Source organism: Hylobates moloch, unplaced genomic scaffold, assembly GCF_009828535.3.
Source record: "Hylobates moloch isolate HMO894 unplaced genomic scaffold, HMol_V3 SCAFFOLD_6, whole genome shotgun sequence".
NCBI lineage: Eukaryota > Metazoa > Chordata > Mammalia > Primates > Hylobatidae > Hylobates > Hylobates moloch.
This window is the reverse complement of record NW_026652281.1, coordinates 110,347,774-110,363,743: the sequence shown is the minus strand read 5'-3', so window position 1 is coordinate 110,363,743 and position 15,970 is coordinate 110,347,774. Positions and strand designations below refer to the sequence as shown.

General features: G+C 43.4%; 1 protein-coding gene across 3 annotated transcripts in view; it reads left to right on the top strand.

The window, feature by feature from the left end:
• The window catches only part of FSTL4 (follistatin like 4), a 422,010-nt gene that overhangs the window by 400,589 nt on the left and 5,451 nt on the right, over positions 1–15,970 (top strand). For all 3 annotated transcript variants that reach the window (XM_032157904.2, XM_032157906.2, XM_032157905.2), the window contains exons 14-15: positions 5,375–5,482; positions 13,850–13,959. In XM_032157904.2, the coding sequence (XP_032013795.1) occupies positions 5,375–5,482; positions 13,850–13,959 (218 nt within the window). The remainder of the gene's footprint in view (positions 1–5,374; positions 5,483–13,849; positions 13,960–15,970) is intronic.

Genomic DNA, 15,970 nt, shown 5'->3' with positions numbered 1-15,970 from the left:
ATGCAGCTCTGGAGACTGGAGAAAGGCATGGAACCATACTCTCCCCTAGAGCCTCTAGAAGGAGTGCTGGTTTCAATTGATTTTGGCTTTCTGGTCTCCAGAACTGTAAGAGAATAAATGTGTTGTTTTAAGCCATCAAATCTCTAGTAATTGATTACTGCAGCAATATGAAACTAATGCACTACAATAGAAGAGACTTCAGACAAAGCAGGAAGCAGATTGGGGGGTGATTTAAGTTTAAAATACTGTTAGATGTGTAAGTAGAGAAGTCAAGTAAGCGGTTAGATAAACAGGTCTGGAGTCAAAGGAGAGGCCCAAGCTAGAGCTATCGATTTGGGTATTGTCACCATATGAATTGTATTAATTCAGAAAACTGGATGAAATCACCAAGAGGTGGTATAGACAGAGAAGAGGTCAAGGCTGGAGGCCTGAAGCACTCCAACATTTAAAGATCAGTAAGGAGAGAAGAAAGCAATAAAGGAGACCAAGGAGGAGTAACCTGAAAGATAGGAAAAAATTAGGAGAAAGAGAGATATTCTTGAAGCTAAAAGAAGAGTGTGTTTCAAGGGAGAGTTATGCTGTGATGAGCATGTGTATGTTATGAAGATTGAGGACTGACCATTGGATTTGGTACCATAGAGTTGTGGATCACCTTGGCAGGAACAGATAGGATAATGGTGGAATGCAAGCCTGCTGGAGTGGATTCAAGTTAGAATCGTAGGTAAGGAAATGGAGATGGTGAATACAGGCAATCATATGGAAGGGTTTTGCTGTAAAGGTGAGTAAATCTAAAGAAATGAGGCAATGCCTGGAAGAGAATGCCAAAATAACTTTTTTAAAGTAGGTGACATTACAGCACTATATGCTACTGAGAATAACTATTCCCACAATTCTTCTCTTTCTCTCCTCATCCTGCACTGACTCTAGGCAGGAGTCAATGAAGTCCAAAGCACACAAGTGGAGATCTAGCCCCAGATAAAATCACATTCTTTCATTATAACAGGAGGAAATGGAATATCTTACATTCAGGCACAAGTACAATAGGTGATGCAGTGGGTGGTAGTTAGATGAACTTCTTTTTGAGTTGTTTTTTCTCAGGCAAGCCTAGAGGTTTGAAGAGAGAGGTAAAAGTTGAACATGAGACTGAACTGGCCAGGCAAATATGATAGGACTGCTGGGCAACAATGAGGGTGTGCTTAAGAATTGTGGGTATAAATTTAAAGTGAGACCAGAGTTGGATCTCTTCAACAATGCTCAGTTTCCCCAGTAAAGGCTTGTTATATGAAGAAAGTTGGAAATAGCCAGGGTCGTGTTTCTCTTGGCAAATACAATGGGACATGTTCCAACTGTCTCTTTGTTATTGATTCCCCTGGCCAGAAAACATACTCTGAATAAGATCAATCTTTTGAGATTTATTGAAGCTTGTTTTATGACTGACATTATGACCAATTTTGGTAAATGTTCCATGTGCACTTTAAAAGAATGTGCATTCTGATGTTAGATACGGTATTCTATATATGTGTCAATTTTATCTACTTGGTTCATCGTATTGTTCAGATCTATCCTTGGTGATTTTCTTGTCTGCTTAGTCCATCAGCTGCAGAGAGGTGTGTTAACATCTTCCACTACATTTCTCAAAGTTCTACTCATTTTTGCTTTAAAATTATATCATTTTCCTTTTTTTCTTACAAAATATCCCTCTTTATCTCTGGTAATGCTGCTTGCCTGAAAATCTATTGTCTAACACTAGTATAGCTAAATCAGATTTATTTTAATTAGTGTTCTCATGGTATAATTGTTCCCTCCTTTTAACTTTCAACCTTTCTATGTCATTATATTTAAGGTCCTCTTTTATAAAGCCATGTGTAGTTGGGTTTTTATCTAATTTAATCATCTTAGTCTTTTACTTGGAGTATTTGATCCATTTATGTTTAATGTAATTAATTATATAGTTGATTTTTATTTACTATGTTACTTTTGTTATTTGACCTACCTGTTTATGTTGCTTTTTTCTCCTTTTTGCTTTCTTGTGGATTTGCCAAACATTTTGATTATTCTGTTGTTGATGACGTACTCTTTTATGTTGTTAACATCATAGTGATTATAACATGCATCACTGCATCAATACAGTCTCATACAAATTGTTACTTAATATCCCCAATAATGCTAGAACCATAAAACACTTCAACTCCTTCAGCCCTCCTCCCCCTTACTTTTGCATTGTTGTGGTAATGAATTTTATCTGTATTTGTAATTTAACCCCACAGGACATTAATTTATATTCACCTACACATTTGCCATTAATTCCTGAATAGTTCTAACACCAACTTTGCTTGAAGATTGGTTGGAAACAGATTCTCACAGTTTTTCTTTTCAAATATCTTTACTTTGTATTTCTCACTCAGGCCAGGCTCGGTGATTCACGCCTGTAATCCCAGCACTCTGGGAGGCCGGGGCAGGTGGATCACCTGAGGTCAGGAGTTCGAGACCAGTCTGACCAACACAGTGAAGCCCTGTTTCTACTAAAAATACAAAAATTAGCTGGGTGTGGTGGTGCAGGCCTATAATCCCAGCTACTTGGGAGGCTGAGGCAGGAGAAGCACTTGAACCTGGGAGGCGGAGATTGCAGTGAGCCAAGATTGCACCAGCCTGGGAGACTCCATCTCAAAAAAAAAAAAAAAATCTTTCTATTCTTCACTGAGTATAGAATTCTATGTTGGCAATTCTTTTCTTTCAGCATTTTAAGGTATCATTTCATTATCTTCAGTTATTTTTGTTGATAGTCTTATTGTTGCTATTTTGAAGGTGCTGTATCATTTTTCTCTACTTTTCAGATTTTTCTCTCTGATCTTTAGCAGTTTGTTATGTGTGTGCATATGGCATTCTTTGTATTTATTATGATTTGGGATTTACAAAGAATATGTGTATTTCTTGAATATGTATACTGATATCTTTCAAAAGATTGAAAAAATGTCAGCCATTATTTTTTCAAATATTCTTCTGCCTCATTCTCTCTCACCTCTTCTTTGGGAGCTCTGTTTAAAAGAAAAGTTAGGACTTTCCATTGTGTCCCACGTGTCTCTTTCTTTCTGCTTCAATTTGGATATGTTCTATCAATCTATCTTCTGTTTCTAATAAACCTTTTAATGGCAAACACTCTATATAGAAGATTACACTTTCCTCTGCTAGGCAAAGAGAGTAGAGACTGAATTGAAGCTTCTGTAGGGCTCAGCCTGCCTCTGATTTGCCCCTAATCCTAGGGCTTGTTCGCCAGGATCAGATCTCTTGGCTGCCATAGACTTGCTGCTCAGCACATTGAGACTGTGAAAAATTCTGTCCTGAATTTAAATGATTTTTGGCTTAAGTTAAGTTCTCCAGACTCCTGCTCCATACCATCTTAGAATAAGAGTATGAAATCCAATGGGAGAAGGTTAAGCAGAAAGGAGAGAGAATAGCTAAAGTCCAAACTTGAGGGAAGTTTAACAGGATGGCTGGAGGAGAATGTGTTGTCAAGATGGTATCATTACTGATGGGTTAGGAAGCTCTTGGTAGAGGAAGACAGTGTCAGTTACTAAAGCCTTTGGTGAATGAAGAGAAGCTGGCAGGAACAAATACAGGTAGCTGGAGGCTACAAAGGACTTGGGGTATGTAAAGTCTAGAAAATAAAAACAGCCTCTACTTAAGGCTCAGGGGACAAGAGTTTTTAATTAAAGCAAGAGAGTAAAGGGAGACTTCAAAGATGGTGATGAGTGGAGAAGAGATATTTCAGCAGGGTGGGAAAAATCAAGAGTTCAATTCTCTATACGTTAGATTGAGATCATCAACAGATGAATGAATTCTAGAGTCATTCGAGTATAGAGGGTTATTAGAAGCCATGGCATTCCAGTGAAAGAGAGAAGACAGTCAAAAATGAAGTCAGAATGAAGAGGAGAAGCCAGGGAGGTGGGAGGCCACGTGAGGTAAGGAAAGGCATGTAAGGGTTTAATCATGTGGAATCTTACTGAAATGTCAAATAGGATTACAAAATGATCTCTGAATTTTGCATGAATTCAGAAACTTGGTGAAAGTGAGTTAAGGAGAAATGCTTACTTCTTTAGAAAAGTTTTGACCAATGGAGGCAGATGCAGTTTTTCTCCCCCACATCGGAGAGACTAGAATACAAGAATACGGGTGGGTGAAATAAAACAAAGTGTAAGTTATGGTGGCTGAGGTGGGGAGGAGGAAAAGATCATTGAAACCAAGAAGGAACTAAGAAAGGAGGGCTTTGGATGACTCTTCCATGTGGAATGAAGGCACCAAACTTAGTGACCAAGTGAGTGGTAGAGAGGAAGACAGTGAGCAAAGGGAGGACTAGAATGTTGACCAGTGACAAGAAGAAGAGCAGGGGGCCATAGTCTAGTGGCATGAGCATTATAGAACAGAGTTTTTGAGCTTGTAATCTATATTATAAGAAGTAGAAAACAGCTTTCATTTGACAGGGCCATGGGAGAAGCTATATCATCAGGGGATGGCAGTACTGCAGTTAAAAAAGAGCACGTCTGCTGATGCCATAGTCTGAGGCCCAGAGGCGCCAGTCAAAGACTGTGCAAGATAGAAACTGCCCAGAGTAGAACAAAGATAGAGAGGGGTGATAATGGATGATCTCAAAGTCCACCTCAGATGACCTAGGAGGAAGGACCAACTCACCAGAATCTAGGCCACAGTAGTCGGGAAGGATGCTGAGGGTCCAAGACTTTCAGGCAGACTGAAGGAACCCTGGAGCTGGTTCCTGAGTGAAAAACAGCCTCTGTGTTCAGACTTTTGCCATGTTGGTCTAGGTCCCTTTAAGTAAAACATGCAGGAAAATAAGGAACATTATTGACCACTAATTTTATGCCTCTGGGCCGGGCGCAGTGGCTCACACCTGTAAACTCAGCACTTTGGGAGGCTGAGGTGGGCAGATCATCTGAGGTAGGGAGTTTGAGACCAGCCTGACCAACATGGAGAAATCCCGTCTCTACTAAAAATACAAAATTAGCAGGGTGTGGTGGTGTATGCCTGTAATCCCAGCTACTCGGGAGGCTGAGGCAGGAGGATCACTTGAGTCTGGGAGGCGGAGGTTGCAATGAACCGAGATCGCATCATTGCACTCCAGCCTGGGCAACAAGAGCAAGACTCCATCTCAAAAAATAATAATAATAATTATTATTATTATTATTATTATGCCTCTGAGAAAAAAGCCAGAGAGGAAGCTTCTGCCCTGGGTTCCCAAATGGAACCATTGGCAAGGCTTCTAGACTGGCTTTCCCCTCACCCAGGAGTGATGCCCATGCATACAACGCCCAGAAATGACCATCATGTCAGCTTTCACAACATGTCACTATTTTTTTTCAAGTCCATAGGTGTGGACCCTCTGCCGGCTAAGCTGTCCTACGACAAGTCACATGACCAAGTGTGGGTCCTGAGCTGGGGGGACGTGCACAAGTCCCAACCAAGTCTCCAGGTATGTTGAGCACATGGAGGCTGATACCCACACTCCACTGAGAGAAGAACTCTCTCCCTATAAAATAAGTATCTCCTGCTTCCCTGGGTGGCTAATTACATTTATCCAAAATATATCCATAAAGGCTCAAGGAGAGAGTAGGAAACAGCCTCAGGCCAATGCCCCTCACAGGCAATTGATGACAGCAATAATGATGATGAATAGGATTCTGACATCACAACAATCAGAACGTGGCACCCAATCCCCATCCAGCCCCACAATCCTGCCTCTCTTGAGCCAATAGCTCCTGGGTCCCAACAGAATGAGGCTCTGGGGTCTAGAAGGGAGGCTGGAGAATAGTGTCAAAGCAAGCAGCAGATGTTAGCCAGTGAGGAAGGAGAAGCAGCAGCAATTATATCTGTAAACAAAAGCCCACTTACCAAGTGCTTACAGTGTGCTAGGGTACAGAAAAGTTCCATAATTTGCCTATGGTCCACCCTAGACAGCATGCCTCTGGAGCCCAAACATCTAGCACTCCCTTGGGTAGAGCTTGGGCTCCAGAGATCCATGGGATCCCTTCCCCCATCAGCCAAGAAAGGTCAATAGCAACCCTGACTTGAGTAATTTGAGTATGCCCTGCCCAGCCTTGCCCATCAGGGATCCATAAGCGGAATGAGCCCTGTAAAGTGATTTGAATGCCTATTTTCTCAATTCTCCCAAAGATGGCACATAGAACCATTCTGGGTGCACAGGAGAAAAGTTAATTCATCACATATAATGGATGCCTCTGGAGATTAGGGTCTCTCTCTCTCTCAGAACCCAAGGTGAGAAGGGCTGCAAATGGAGCTAACTCCCCTCTAGAACCCTCTGGAACCAAGACTGGCAAGAGGGCAGAAAGGCCAGGGTCTGGAGAAGCTTCCTCCTAGGGACTGACCACCTACCTGCACCTCTGCACCATTTACAACTTCAGTTTCTATACGCTGAGGCCACTGTCACACAGGGGAAGCCACCAACCATTCTTGGGCCCAGTGAGCTGACAAAAAGTAGTAATAACCTGTCAGAGAGCCTGGACACCAGAATAAAGGTCACTCAGAACAGAGTACCAGCCCAAAGGAATACAGCTGCCAGAAATACCAACAAAAAATAAGAAAGCACTTCAGAAAATTCAAGAGGAGGGGCCACCAGAAAAAAAACAAAAAAGATTTCACAGTTTAAAACTGCAATAGATGAAAAATGTGAACAGGCGCAGTGGCTCATGCCTGTAATCCCAGCACTTTGGGAGGCCAAGGTGGGCAGATCACCCGAGGTCAGGCGTTTGAAACCAGCCTGGCCAACATAGTGAAATCCCATCTCTACTAAAAATTCCAAACTTAGCCAGGCGTGATGGTGCACACCTGTAGTCCCAGCTACTCCAGAGCAAGGAGAATCGCAAGAACCCAGGAGGCGGAGGTTGCAGTGAGCCAAGATGGAACCATTGCACTCCAGCCTGCACAGCAGAGCAAGACTCTGTCTCAAAAACCAAAAAAAAAGAAAAATGCATGGTTTCTACTGAGACCCAAAATAGTAGCCTGAAAGATAAAGAATAAGAAAAGCTCTCTAAAATCACAGAGCAAACCCATGAAGAGGTTGAGCCGTGAAGTGGGAAGAACAGAAGTTTAGAAAGAAAACTATTAGAATGGAGTCAAACATTAAGTAAGTTTCCAATAAAATATTCAAGTTGAAGAAACTTAATCCTGTAGATTAAAAGGAATCTACAAGTCCAGGCTAAACTGATGAGAAATGACACATCTCTTCACTAGTGATAAAGTTCCAGAACTCCAAGTTTTAAGAAAAACTAATCAAATTGACAGTGGACTTCTCACCTGCAATAGGCGCTGGAAGACCGTGGTATCCCATCTACATGCTCCAAGGGTTCTATTCCCAAGCAAGACGTCATTTACCTGTCAGGACAAAAGAAAGATATATGGGTATGCAGGAACTCAGGGAGCCCATCACTCATGGGCCACGCCTAAGGAAAGATACTAGACAAGCATCAGATGAGCCAGATTAGAGACATCAAGGTGGACAGAGATAGTGGCAAGTAATGAACCAGGAGAGGAAGATCTAAAATTAAAAGTAAAATGGATGAGGAGAGGCTATCTGGAAATGTACAATGAGTGCTAGGTGAGGACATTTGAATGAGGAGACAGACAATGAAAGAAATTCTGATACCACGCTGTAACTAAAGATAAATTGTTTCAGTAAAAAGAGTAGGAGCCAGGTGCAGTGGTTCATACCTGTAATCCCAGCACTTTGGGAGGCTGAGGCAGGAGGATTACTTGAGCTCAGGAGTTGGAAGACCAGCAGGAGCAACCTAGGAAAACCACGTCTCTACAAAAAAAAAACAAAAATTAGCCAGGTGTGATGACACACCTGCAGTCCTAGCTACTTGAGACAGGAGAATCACTTGAGCCCAGAAGGTGGAGGCTGCAGTGAGCCGAGATCATGCCACTGCACTCCAGCCTGGGTGACAGAGTGAGACCCTGTTTCAAAAAAATAAAAGTAGGGAGTATGCAGAAAGAGGGAGTAAAAATACTCAAAACTTCACTTTAAACCTCACTGTATTGGGATAAGAGAGGATACAGAGAATGTTGTTTGAAATTGGTAGTTGAGAAGTGACTATCTATCTCATTATACCAAATATGACTGAATTCCCCAATTAAAAGCAGAGATGAGCAGACTGGGTTTAAAAACTAGCAATAACTTTTTTCCAAGAAACACACATAAAGTGATAATAAAAGGTTGCCCTTAAAGGGGTGAGAATAGTGGTGACAGGTGAACAGAAAAGCATGCATGCATGGCAGCATCAGGCAATGTGGAATTTAGGGTTAAGGGCACTAAGCATGTTGAGAGATAGTAGGTGCTGAACAGCTGATCTATATCAAACAACATAACAAATACATAAAACAAGAGTGATTCACATACAAAAGCTTGATTTAAAATATACGAAGAGACAAGATGACAGGAAAATTGAATATAAACAAGAAGTTTGGTTTAATAAAAATATAAAACGCCTTTCATCAGTCAAATAGAATTTTTTAATATGTCTCCATATAAAAAAGTATATCACTAAAGAAACTTTAAATTTTTGTAAAAGTAGATGTTATAGGCTATATTTTCTGATAATTAAGAAAACATTCCTGGATATATCTATTGGATCAAAGAGGAAATTAAAAGGAAAGCTACCAATGGTCTCAAAAGCAAAGAAAAAGAGACTATTTCGTATCAAAATTTACAGGATACAGAGAAAGCTGTACCAAGGAATTCTTGGGGCTTAAAAGCCTGAAAAGGAAGTATTTAAGAAATTGAAAGAGAACAAAACTTGCAAGAAAGAATAGAGACTAAAATTAATAGAAAGCAAAACAAAAAAGATGAATCCTTCACAACCCCAGTAAAGAAAAAAGCAAACAAAAATAGACAAAATGAGGAATGAGAAAGGGAATTTTATTGCAGATACAGGAGGATGAAAAGACTTGAAAAATAGGCCAGACACAGTGGTTCATGCCTGTAATCCCAGCACTTTGGGAGGCCGAGGTGGATGAATCACCTGAGGTCAGGAGTTCAAGACCACCCTGGCCAACATGGTGAAACCCTGTCTCTACTAAAAATACAAAAATTAGCTGGGTGTGGTGGTGCACAGCTGTAATCCCAGCGACTCAGGAGGCTGAGGCAGGAGAATCGCTTGAACCCAGGAGGTGGAGGTGGAGGTTGCAGTGAGCCGAGATCGCATCACTGCACTCCAGCCTGGGTGACAGAATGAGATTTTATCTCAAAAAATAACGCTACATTGCAACTCTGAGGCAACAAATTTTAGAACCTAGAGGAAATGAGTGAATGCTTGCAAAATGTTTAAAAAAAATTAACTGACTTATGAAAAGAGAAACTTGAGCTAGAGCAATTACCATGGATTTTTTAAAGAAAAATCTACCATAGAAAAATGTACAGCTGAGTTTTGTCAAGTCCTCAAAATATAGATAATTTTACTTGAACTATCCCAAGACCATGGGGTGAAGATGTACAGTTCCTTAGTTGTTTTTTTTTTGTTTGTTTTTTTTGTTTTTTTTTTGAGACGGAGTCTTGCTCTGTTGCCCAGGCTGGAGTGCAGTGGCGCGATCTCGGCTCACTGCAAGCTCCACCTCCCGGGTTCACGCCACTGTCCTGCCTCAGCCTCTCCGAGTAGCTGGGACTACAGGCGCCCGCCACCACGCCCGGCTAATTTTTTATATTTTTAGTAGAGACGGGGTTTCACCGTGGTCTCCCAAAGTGCTGGGATTACAAGCGTGAGCCACCGCGCCCGGCCCCCTTAGTTTGTTTTAAATAGCCAGTGTTGTGATTATAAAACCTGATTTAAAATAGTATAAAAAATAAAACTGTAGACTAATCTCACTTATAAATACAGAGGCAGAATTCCGTTTTTAATTCTAACATACTATTAGAAATAGAGTCCAGGATAAAAACTCAAACAGGTTTTGTGGGGTTGCGCTAGTTTGTGCTCGGGGTGTTCTGACTCCGACTCATTTCCTAATTCTTACTGGATTCCAAAGCTTTGAGGATATTTTTTAAGACGTTCAGGCTTATGACCCTTAGTAGTACAAGGATTTATCTGGCTTTGAATTTCATGGGCTCAGTGATTACAAACAAAGAGATGCAAACTACCACTGTTGAAATAGTTTTACGGTGTTTCTAAAGATTTTATATTGAAACTTAATGTTTAGATTCACTGAGCTCCTAAAGAAAATAGAATATAAAGTTTTGAGAAAAGTTGACTTGTTAAATTCTTTTTAATTGAATTCAAATTAAAGCGCATTGAAACCACATGGCTTGTGATTTTTTTAAATGAATAAATTATGAAGAATTGGTTTTGGTTACAGGAATGACTGGAATCCAAGAGATGACTTGGACCCATGTCCTTGTCTAACATACAAATCCAGGAATATTATGCAAGGATAATTTATTTTAAAAAGGGAGTTTCACAGGAGAGATGCATGTGTATAAACAAACAAACACTACACACACACACAAAGAAAACGACATAGAATCCAGGAATGTGTCTAAATGCTCAAGCAGGGAACACATTCCCAGGATGCAATGATGGTTCACTGTCAGAAAATCAGTCAATATTATTCATAACACCAACAAATTGAAAGAGAAAACATGTAGGATGTTTTCAGTAAATACTGAAAAGACATTTGATTAACTACAGCAGGCACTCTTAATAAAAAGCCTAAAAATAGGAATAGAAGGAAATTCTTTAAATACAATAAAGACTACTTCTCCAAAACCAATAACCAATAGTTTATCTTTGCCTAAATGACAAAACACTGAAAGCATAATACCAGGAATTACAGCATGATGCTTCCCTCCTCATAACTGGAAAGTCTAGGATATGCATTATCACCAAAAAAAGTATGACATCATTTGAATAAACGTATCTTCGTCACTGTGGGCTAGGGTTGAAGAAACCAGTGCTTACAAAAGTGCTCCTGGAAATTCAACTGGCGTAGCCTTTGTGGTGAGCAATTGGGAAGTGTGAACCAAAAGCCTGAAAGAGTAATTTTTTTTTTGAGACAGAATCTCACTCTGCACCCAGGCTGGAGTGCAGTGGCACAATCTTGGCTCACTGCAACCTCCTCTTCCCGGTTCAAATGATTCTCGTGCCTCAGCCTCCTGAGTAGCTGGGATTACAGGTACATGCAACTACACCCAGCTAATTTTTGTATTTTTTGTAGAGGTGGGGTTTCACCATATTAGCCAGGCCGGTCTCAAACTCCTGACCTCAAGTGATCTGCCCCCCTCAGCTTCCCAAAGTACTGGGATTACAGGTGTGAGCCACCATGCCTGGCCAGTGAAAGAGTAATTTTTGATCCAGCAACTTGACTTCTTAGAATTTTTCCAAAGGCCATAATCATGGATGTGGACAAAAATTGAGCTATGACATTATTTTTAATCTCTCACAAATACAATGTTTGTTACTGCATTGTTTGTATTTGCGAGAGATTAAAAATAATATCCTAATATTGTTTCTAAATATCCAACACTGAAGGATTTGTTGAACACACTTTGGGAAGACTACATGAACGTGTTTGTACAAATGAGGCTCCCTCCACCAAAGCCCTCCTCAGCACCCAGGTTTGGAAGGTTTGTCATCTTTTCTAATGCTGCCCAGCACTCTCTGGCCCACTCCCTTTCTCAGGCCAGCTTTTAGCTGCCTCCCAGCCTGTCCTCTGGATACCATGTTCTCCCGCCCCTCCACATGCCACTTCCCAGCTGGCTCCATACACCCCTCTGAGGGAGATGCCCAGCCTTCCTGTCCCCACCCTGCCAATTGATGGGCATATCCTGAGATTCAGGCACATGCATGCATCTCCTGTACCAAGCCCATACCGCAGCAAATACGAGGGGCTTGACAGTTATCTTTAGGGCACTGTGGGCCCAGCTGTGTGTTAGGACACAAGAAAAAGCCGAGGAGGAACCTGTGACTCAGAGAAACGAGGCTGACATGCCCACATCAGTTCAATGGCCCATGGCACTGCGCTTTGATGAAGTAACCTCTGAATATAGGGTGTCGGAGCAGTGAAGCGTGAATGACACTGACGGATGACATCCTGTAATTTTCCATCTCTACTATGAGCTGAAATGACAGGCCTGATACCAAGCAATGATTGCATGGCTTCTTGGAATTCCCTGGCATTTTCTTTTCAGACTCTCTAAGACCCAGTTTCCTAATGCTGATATTTTCTTAACACCTACTTCTATGAGTTTTTTTCCTACGAGCTTGCCGTAGAAGTAATCATTTGGCCTCTTAAAAAAAATCACAGAGAAATAACCTAATGCAACGTGAGGACTGCCTCAAGCCTGAAACTCATGGCTTGCTTCACTCCAGCCCAGCACTCTGCCTGCTGACTGCAGAGGAAAGCAAGAGGAAAAAAGACACAAGCCTCCAGCCTGCCTGAGGAGGCAGGCCAGGTGCTGTTTGTTTCGTCATAAAAGTAAAAGCCAGAAGGCAGCTCCATTCCTAAAAAGTAGAAGCATCCAGAGCTCTCAGGCATGGGAGTCACAAGCCCCCACCAGAGTCAGCTCTCACCCTGCAGGCCAAGCCTCAGGCTGCAGAAATCTAGACCCTCCTTTCTACACATATGGCCACAATATCATGATTAGAAAAAGTGTCTCACCTTCCTGTTCAGGGGCCCAGCATCTGCCTCCTCTCCTGCACAGAGGGTCTGGGCTTCTCCTCGGGGCCTGTAAGTTGGCCAAGCCCCTCATCGGGCCACTGGTCTGCTGCTTTCTGGGCAGTGGCCTAGAACTTGAAGGCTGATGAGCATATGCAGAGGGCAGGAGGACACAGTCTGGCTGGCTTGGGCCTCACCAGCTGACAGAGGGGCTGCCCAGCCTGACCACAGGGGTTTCATGGCAGGGACTCCAGACCACTCACTCATCCTATCTGACTTCACACACCACCTGGCTTCTGCTCAGAGCTGCCATTGTGCCTTCCCTGACTGAGTGCAGCTGGGACACACACCAGGGAAAGGCTCTTGTCTCCTGCCGAGTCCACAGGGGAGAAAGCATTACCTCCAGGGAAACAGAGGCAGCCGTGCTCTGTCACTACCAATTTGTACAAGGCACAGGGCCTAATTGTTTACTTTCTACAGCAAGTCTCCTGTGTGAGACCAGGACCTCTTCCCAGCATTCTAATTGCAAGACATCTAAACAGCCCAGCATCTCAGAGTGGCATCCCATTGGATGTCTGCTTTCTCTCATCAATCCTGGAGTCGCACCTCAGAGAATGCCTGTGAGCAGCATCCGACAGAGCCTACCAACAAACTGGCCCAGGCATCTGGCACCAGAGAAAAATGAATTCCCAGTAGACAGTTCCACCACTTGACATTTTCATGATTGAAAGCCCTCTCCCACTTTCCCTAGCATGGCTTACATGTTGAGAAGGTAGGATTCCCCATTGCGAGAGGAGGTGGTCTCTGAGCAACCACAGTGATGTTTCCATTCTGGAGACGTCCCTTGGAAACCCCACCACCACCCCTCAGGTTCTCACTCTGCCATCATGGTGGCTGACAAAGTGCAGCAAGGCAGGCTTAACCATGGGGCAGAAGCAATTCGGTTTGGGCAATCAGTCCTGTCCCACCACTTCCTCTTTCGGGAAGAATGGGTCCCTGCCTAGGATGTTCCTGAACTGCTCCCACTTTGCTCCTGCCTCTTCCCTGAGATTGACGTTTGTTAGTCATCTCTCTCCCAAGCACCCCTCTGCTGGGATGACTCCACCTGAGCATACAGGTGTCTCCAGGTTCAGCCCCCACCTGCATGGGCCCTCACTAGGATTCCCACTCTGTGTTGTAGGTGATCACAGAAGCCAGCGCCGGCCAGGGCCAGCACCTCATCCGCACACCCTTCGCAGGAGTGGATGATTTCTTCATTCCCCCAACAAACCTCATCATCAACCACATCAGGTGAGACTGGCCCATGATGCCTCTAAGGCACTCCCCCTCCAGCTCAGCCCTGCAAGGGGCAGCTTTGCCCAGCATGGGACCTGCTCATTTCTCTGTCTCCTCCACTCCTCCTATGCTGGATTTGGACTCCATCACGAAGGAACAGAGAAGGTCCACTAAAACAGACCCAGAGCCTAGTCCTCATTGCTTGGGGTCAGTAACTCTGTTATACTGAAGGCACCCAGCTCCTAATGCCCTCACTGGCCCAGAAAGGTCAGGAAGTCCCATCCTTAAGGTAAAGGCAGCAGAGGAAAGAAAGAAACAGTAGCGGTAAATTGAGCACCCTCTGCTTGCTAGACACAAAAATCTAGTCCAAGTGGTCTTAACCCCTATGTTATAGATGAGGATCAGAGAAGTTAAGACACTGAGCAATGTCACACAGCTAGGAATTGGCAAAGTCAGATTAAATGTAAACCCAAGTCTTATTTCAGTGCACCATTCTTCCACATTCCCATCTAACCACAGCCCATAATACTTTAGGAACCCCCAGAGCATCTGTGCGAGGAGCCCACAAAGAGACAAGGCTTCCTGATTGCCATGGCTTGCCACTACCTAAAACAACCACCCAATAATAGGAGCCATGGCCTCAACTGCAGACCTCGGCCCAGCATGGTCAGTCCCCATCCCTATTCACTTCAGAGAGCCCCCAATATCTTCTGTAAACTTACCACTGCCAGACGACCAAGCCTGTCTCTAAGCCATCAAGACCCCAAATGTCTTGTAGCACTATTTATACCTTTCTGTAATCCGCCATCAAGCTCCTCTCTGCAGAAAGAAATGATTCACTTTTACAAGTTGATGCTGGAGATGCACCCGTTCACCCTTACCCAAGGAAGAAAACCACTTTATGAACCCTCCCACTGCAGAGAGAGCCCGTGCAACAGCCTCTAAGAGTATATTAAATAGTGAAGCCCTCATAAAGCAGCTGTATTCAGCTGGGGGTCGGGCACACTCAGAGGCTCTGCAGTTCCTGTGTGTGGCTTTTAACTTAAAGTCTCTTATAAGAGCAGAGTTTTCTTTCTTGCTATTTCCATGCTCTGGTTCTTTAAGGATGCTTTAAAGATATGCCTTGGAGGGAATATTTTCCTCCACTCTGGGGTACAGTTTTTCTAGAGAAAATTACAGAAGAGATTCTGCTCTATTCCTGTAGGTGTACACAGCACCAAAGGCCTCTGTGAGCAAGGGATTTAGGCACAGGCTCTCAAGATCAAAGGGAAGTCCTGCCTGGAGTCAGGCTTTTCCATACTTCCAACCAGCCTCCAAAGGGGAATTTTAGAAAATCCAGATGTGAGCAACTCCCACCTACCTGAGTCCCTCTGCTAAAGTTCCCTCTTAGATCGAATCCTCCCAATAGCCCTAGGAAGGAGCTACCCTGGTTAGAGTCACTGAGGCTCAGAGAGGCAAGCAGCCTGCCCCAGGCTCTGCAGCTAGCAGGGCAGTGTGCTGGCACCAGGCCATCTGGCTCCGGAGGGAAAAGCTGTCCTCAACCCCAATGCCCAGGGTTCTTCCTACCCGCATCACCAATGTGGCCAGAGAAGGGACTGCCCCCGCATGTTTCCCTTCCAGGGGAAGAGGGTACTAACAGGACATTTGCACTTGTTCGGCTGCATCTGCATCCTCAAATTCTAACTTGCCAGTTAGTCTAGAAAACAGCGAGGATATAGAACTCATATCTTATCTTTGAAACAGGCAGGATCGGGGCAGGGATCTCTTGCCCTTTTTCCTCCATGCTCACCAGCCAGACACAGACTCGCCCCTTTCTAGCTGGCATGGGCCTCAGAGAAAGAGATCATAAGCATTATAAACGGAGAAGCAGCTGAAGGGCCTCTCGCCTTCCTCCGTAATCATTTCCAGCGATGAGTGCATGTTACAAGAGCATAAACTAGGAACATTTGTAACTCCACTGCGTTTGGGTTGAAATCATAGATTATTTGTTTATGAAGACATCCCCTGCAGAATGATAGATCTTGTT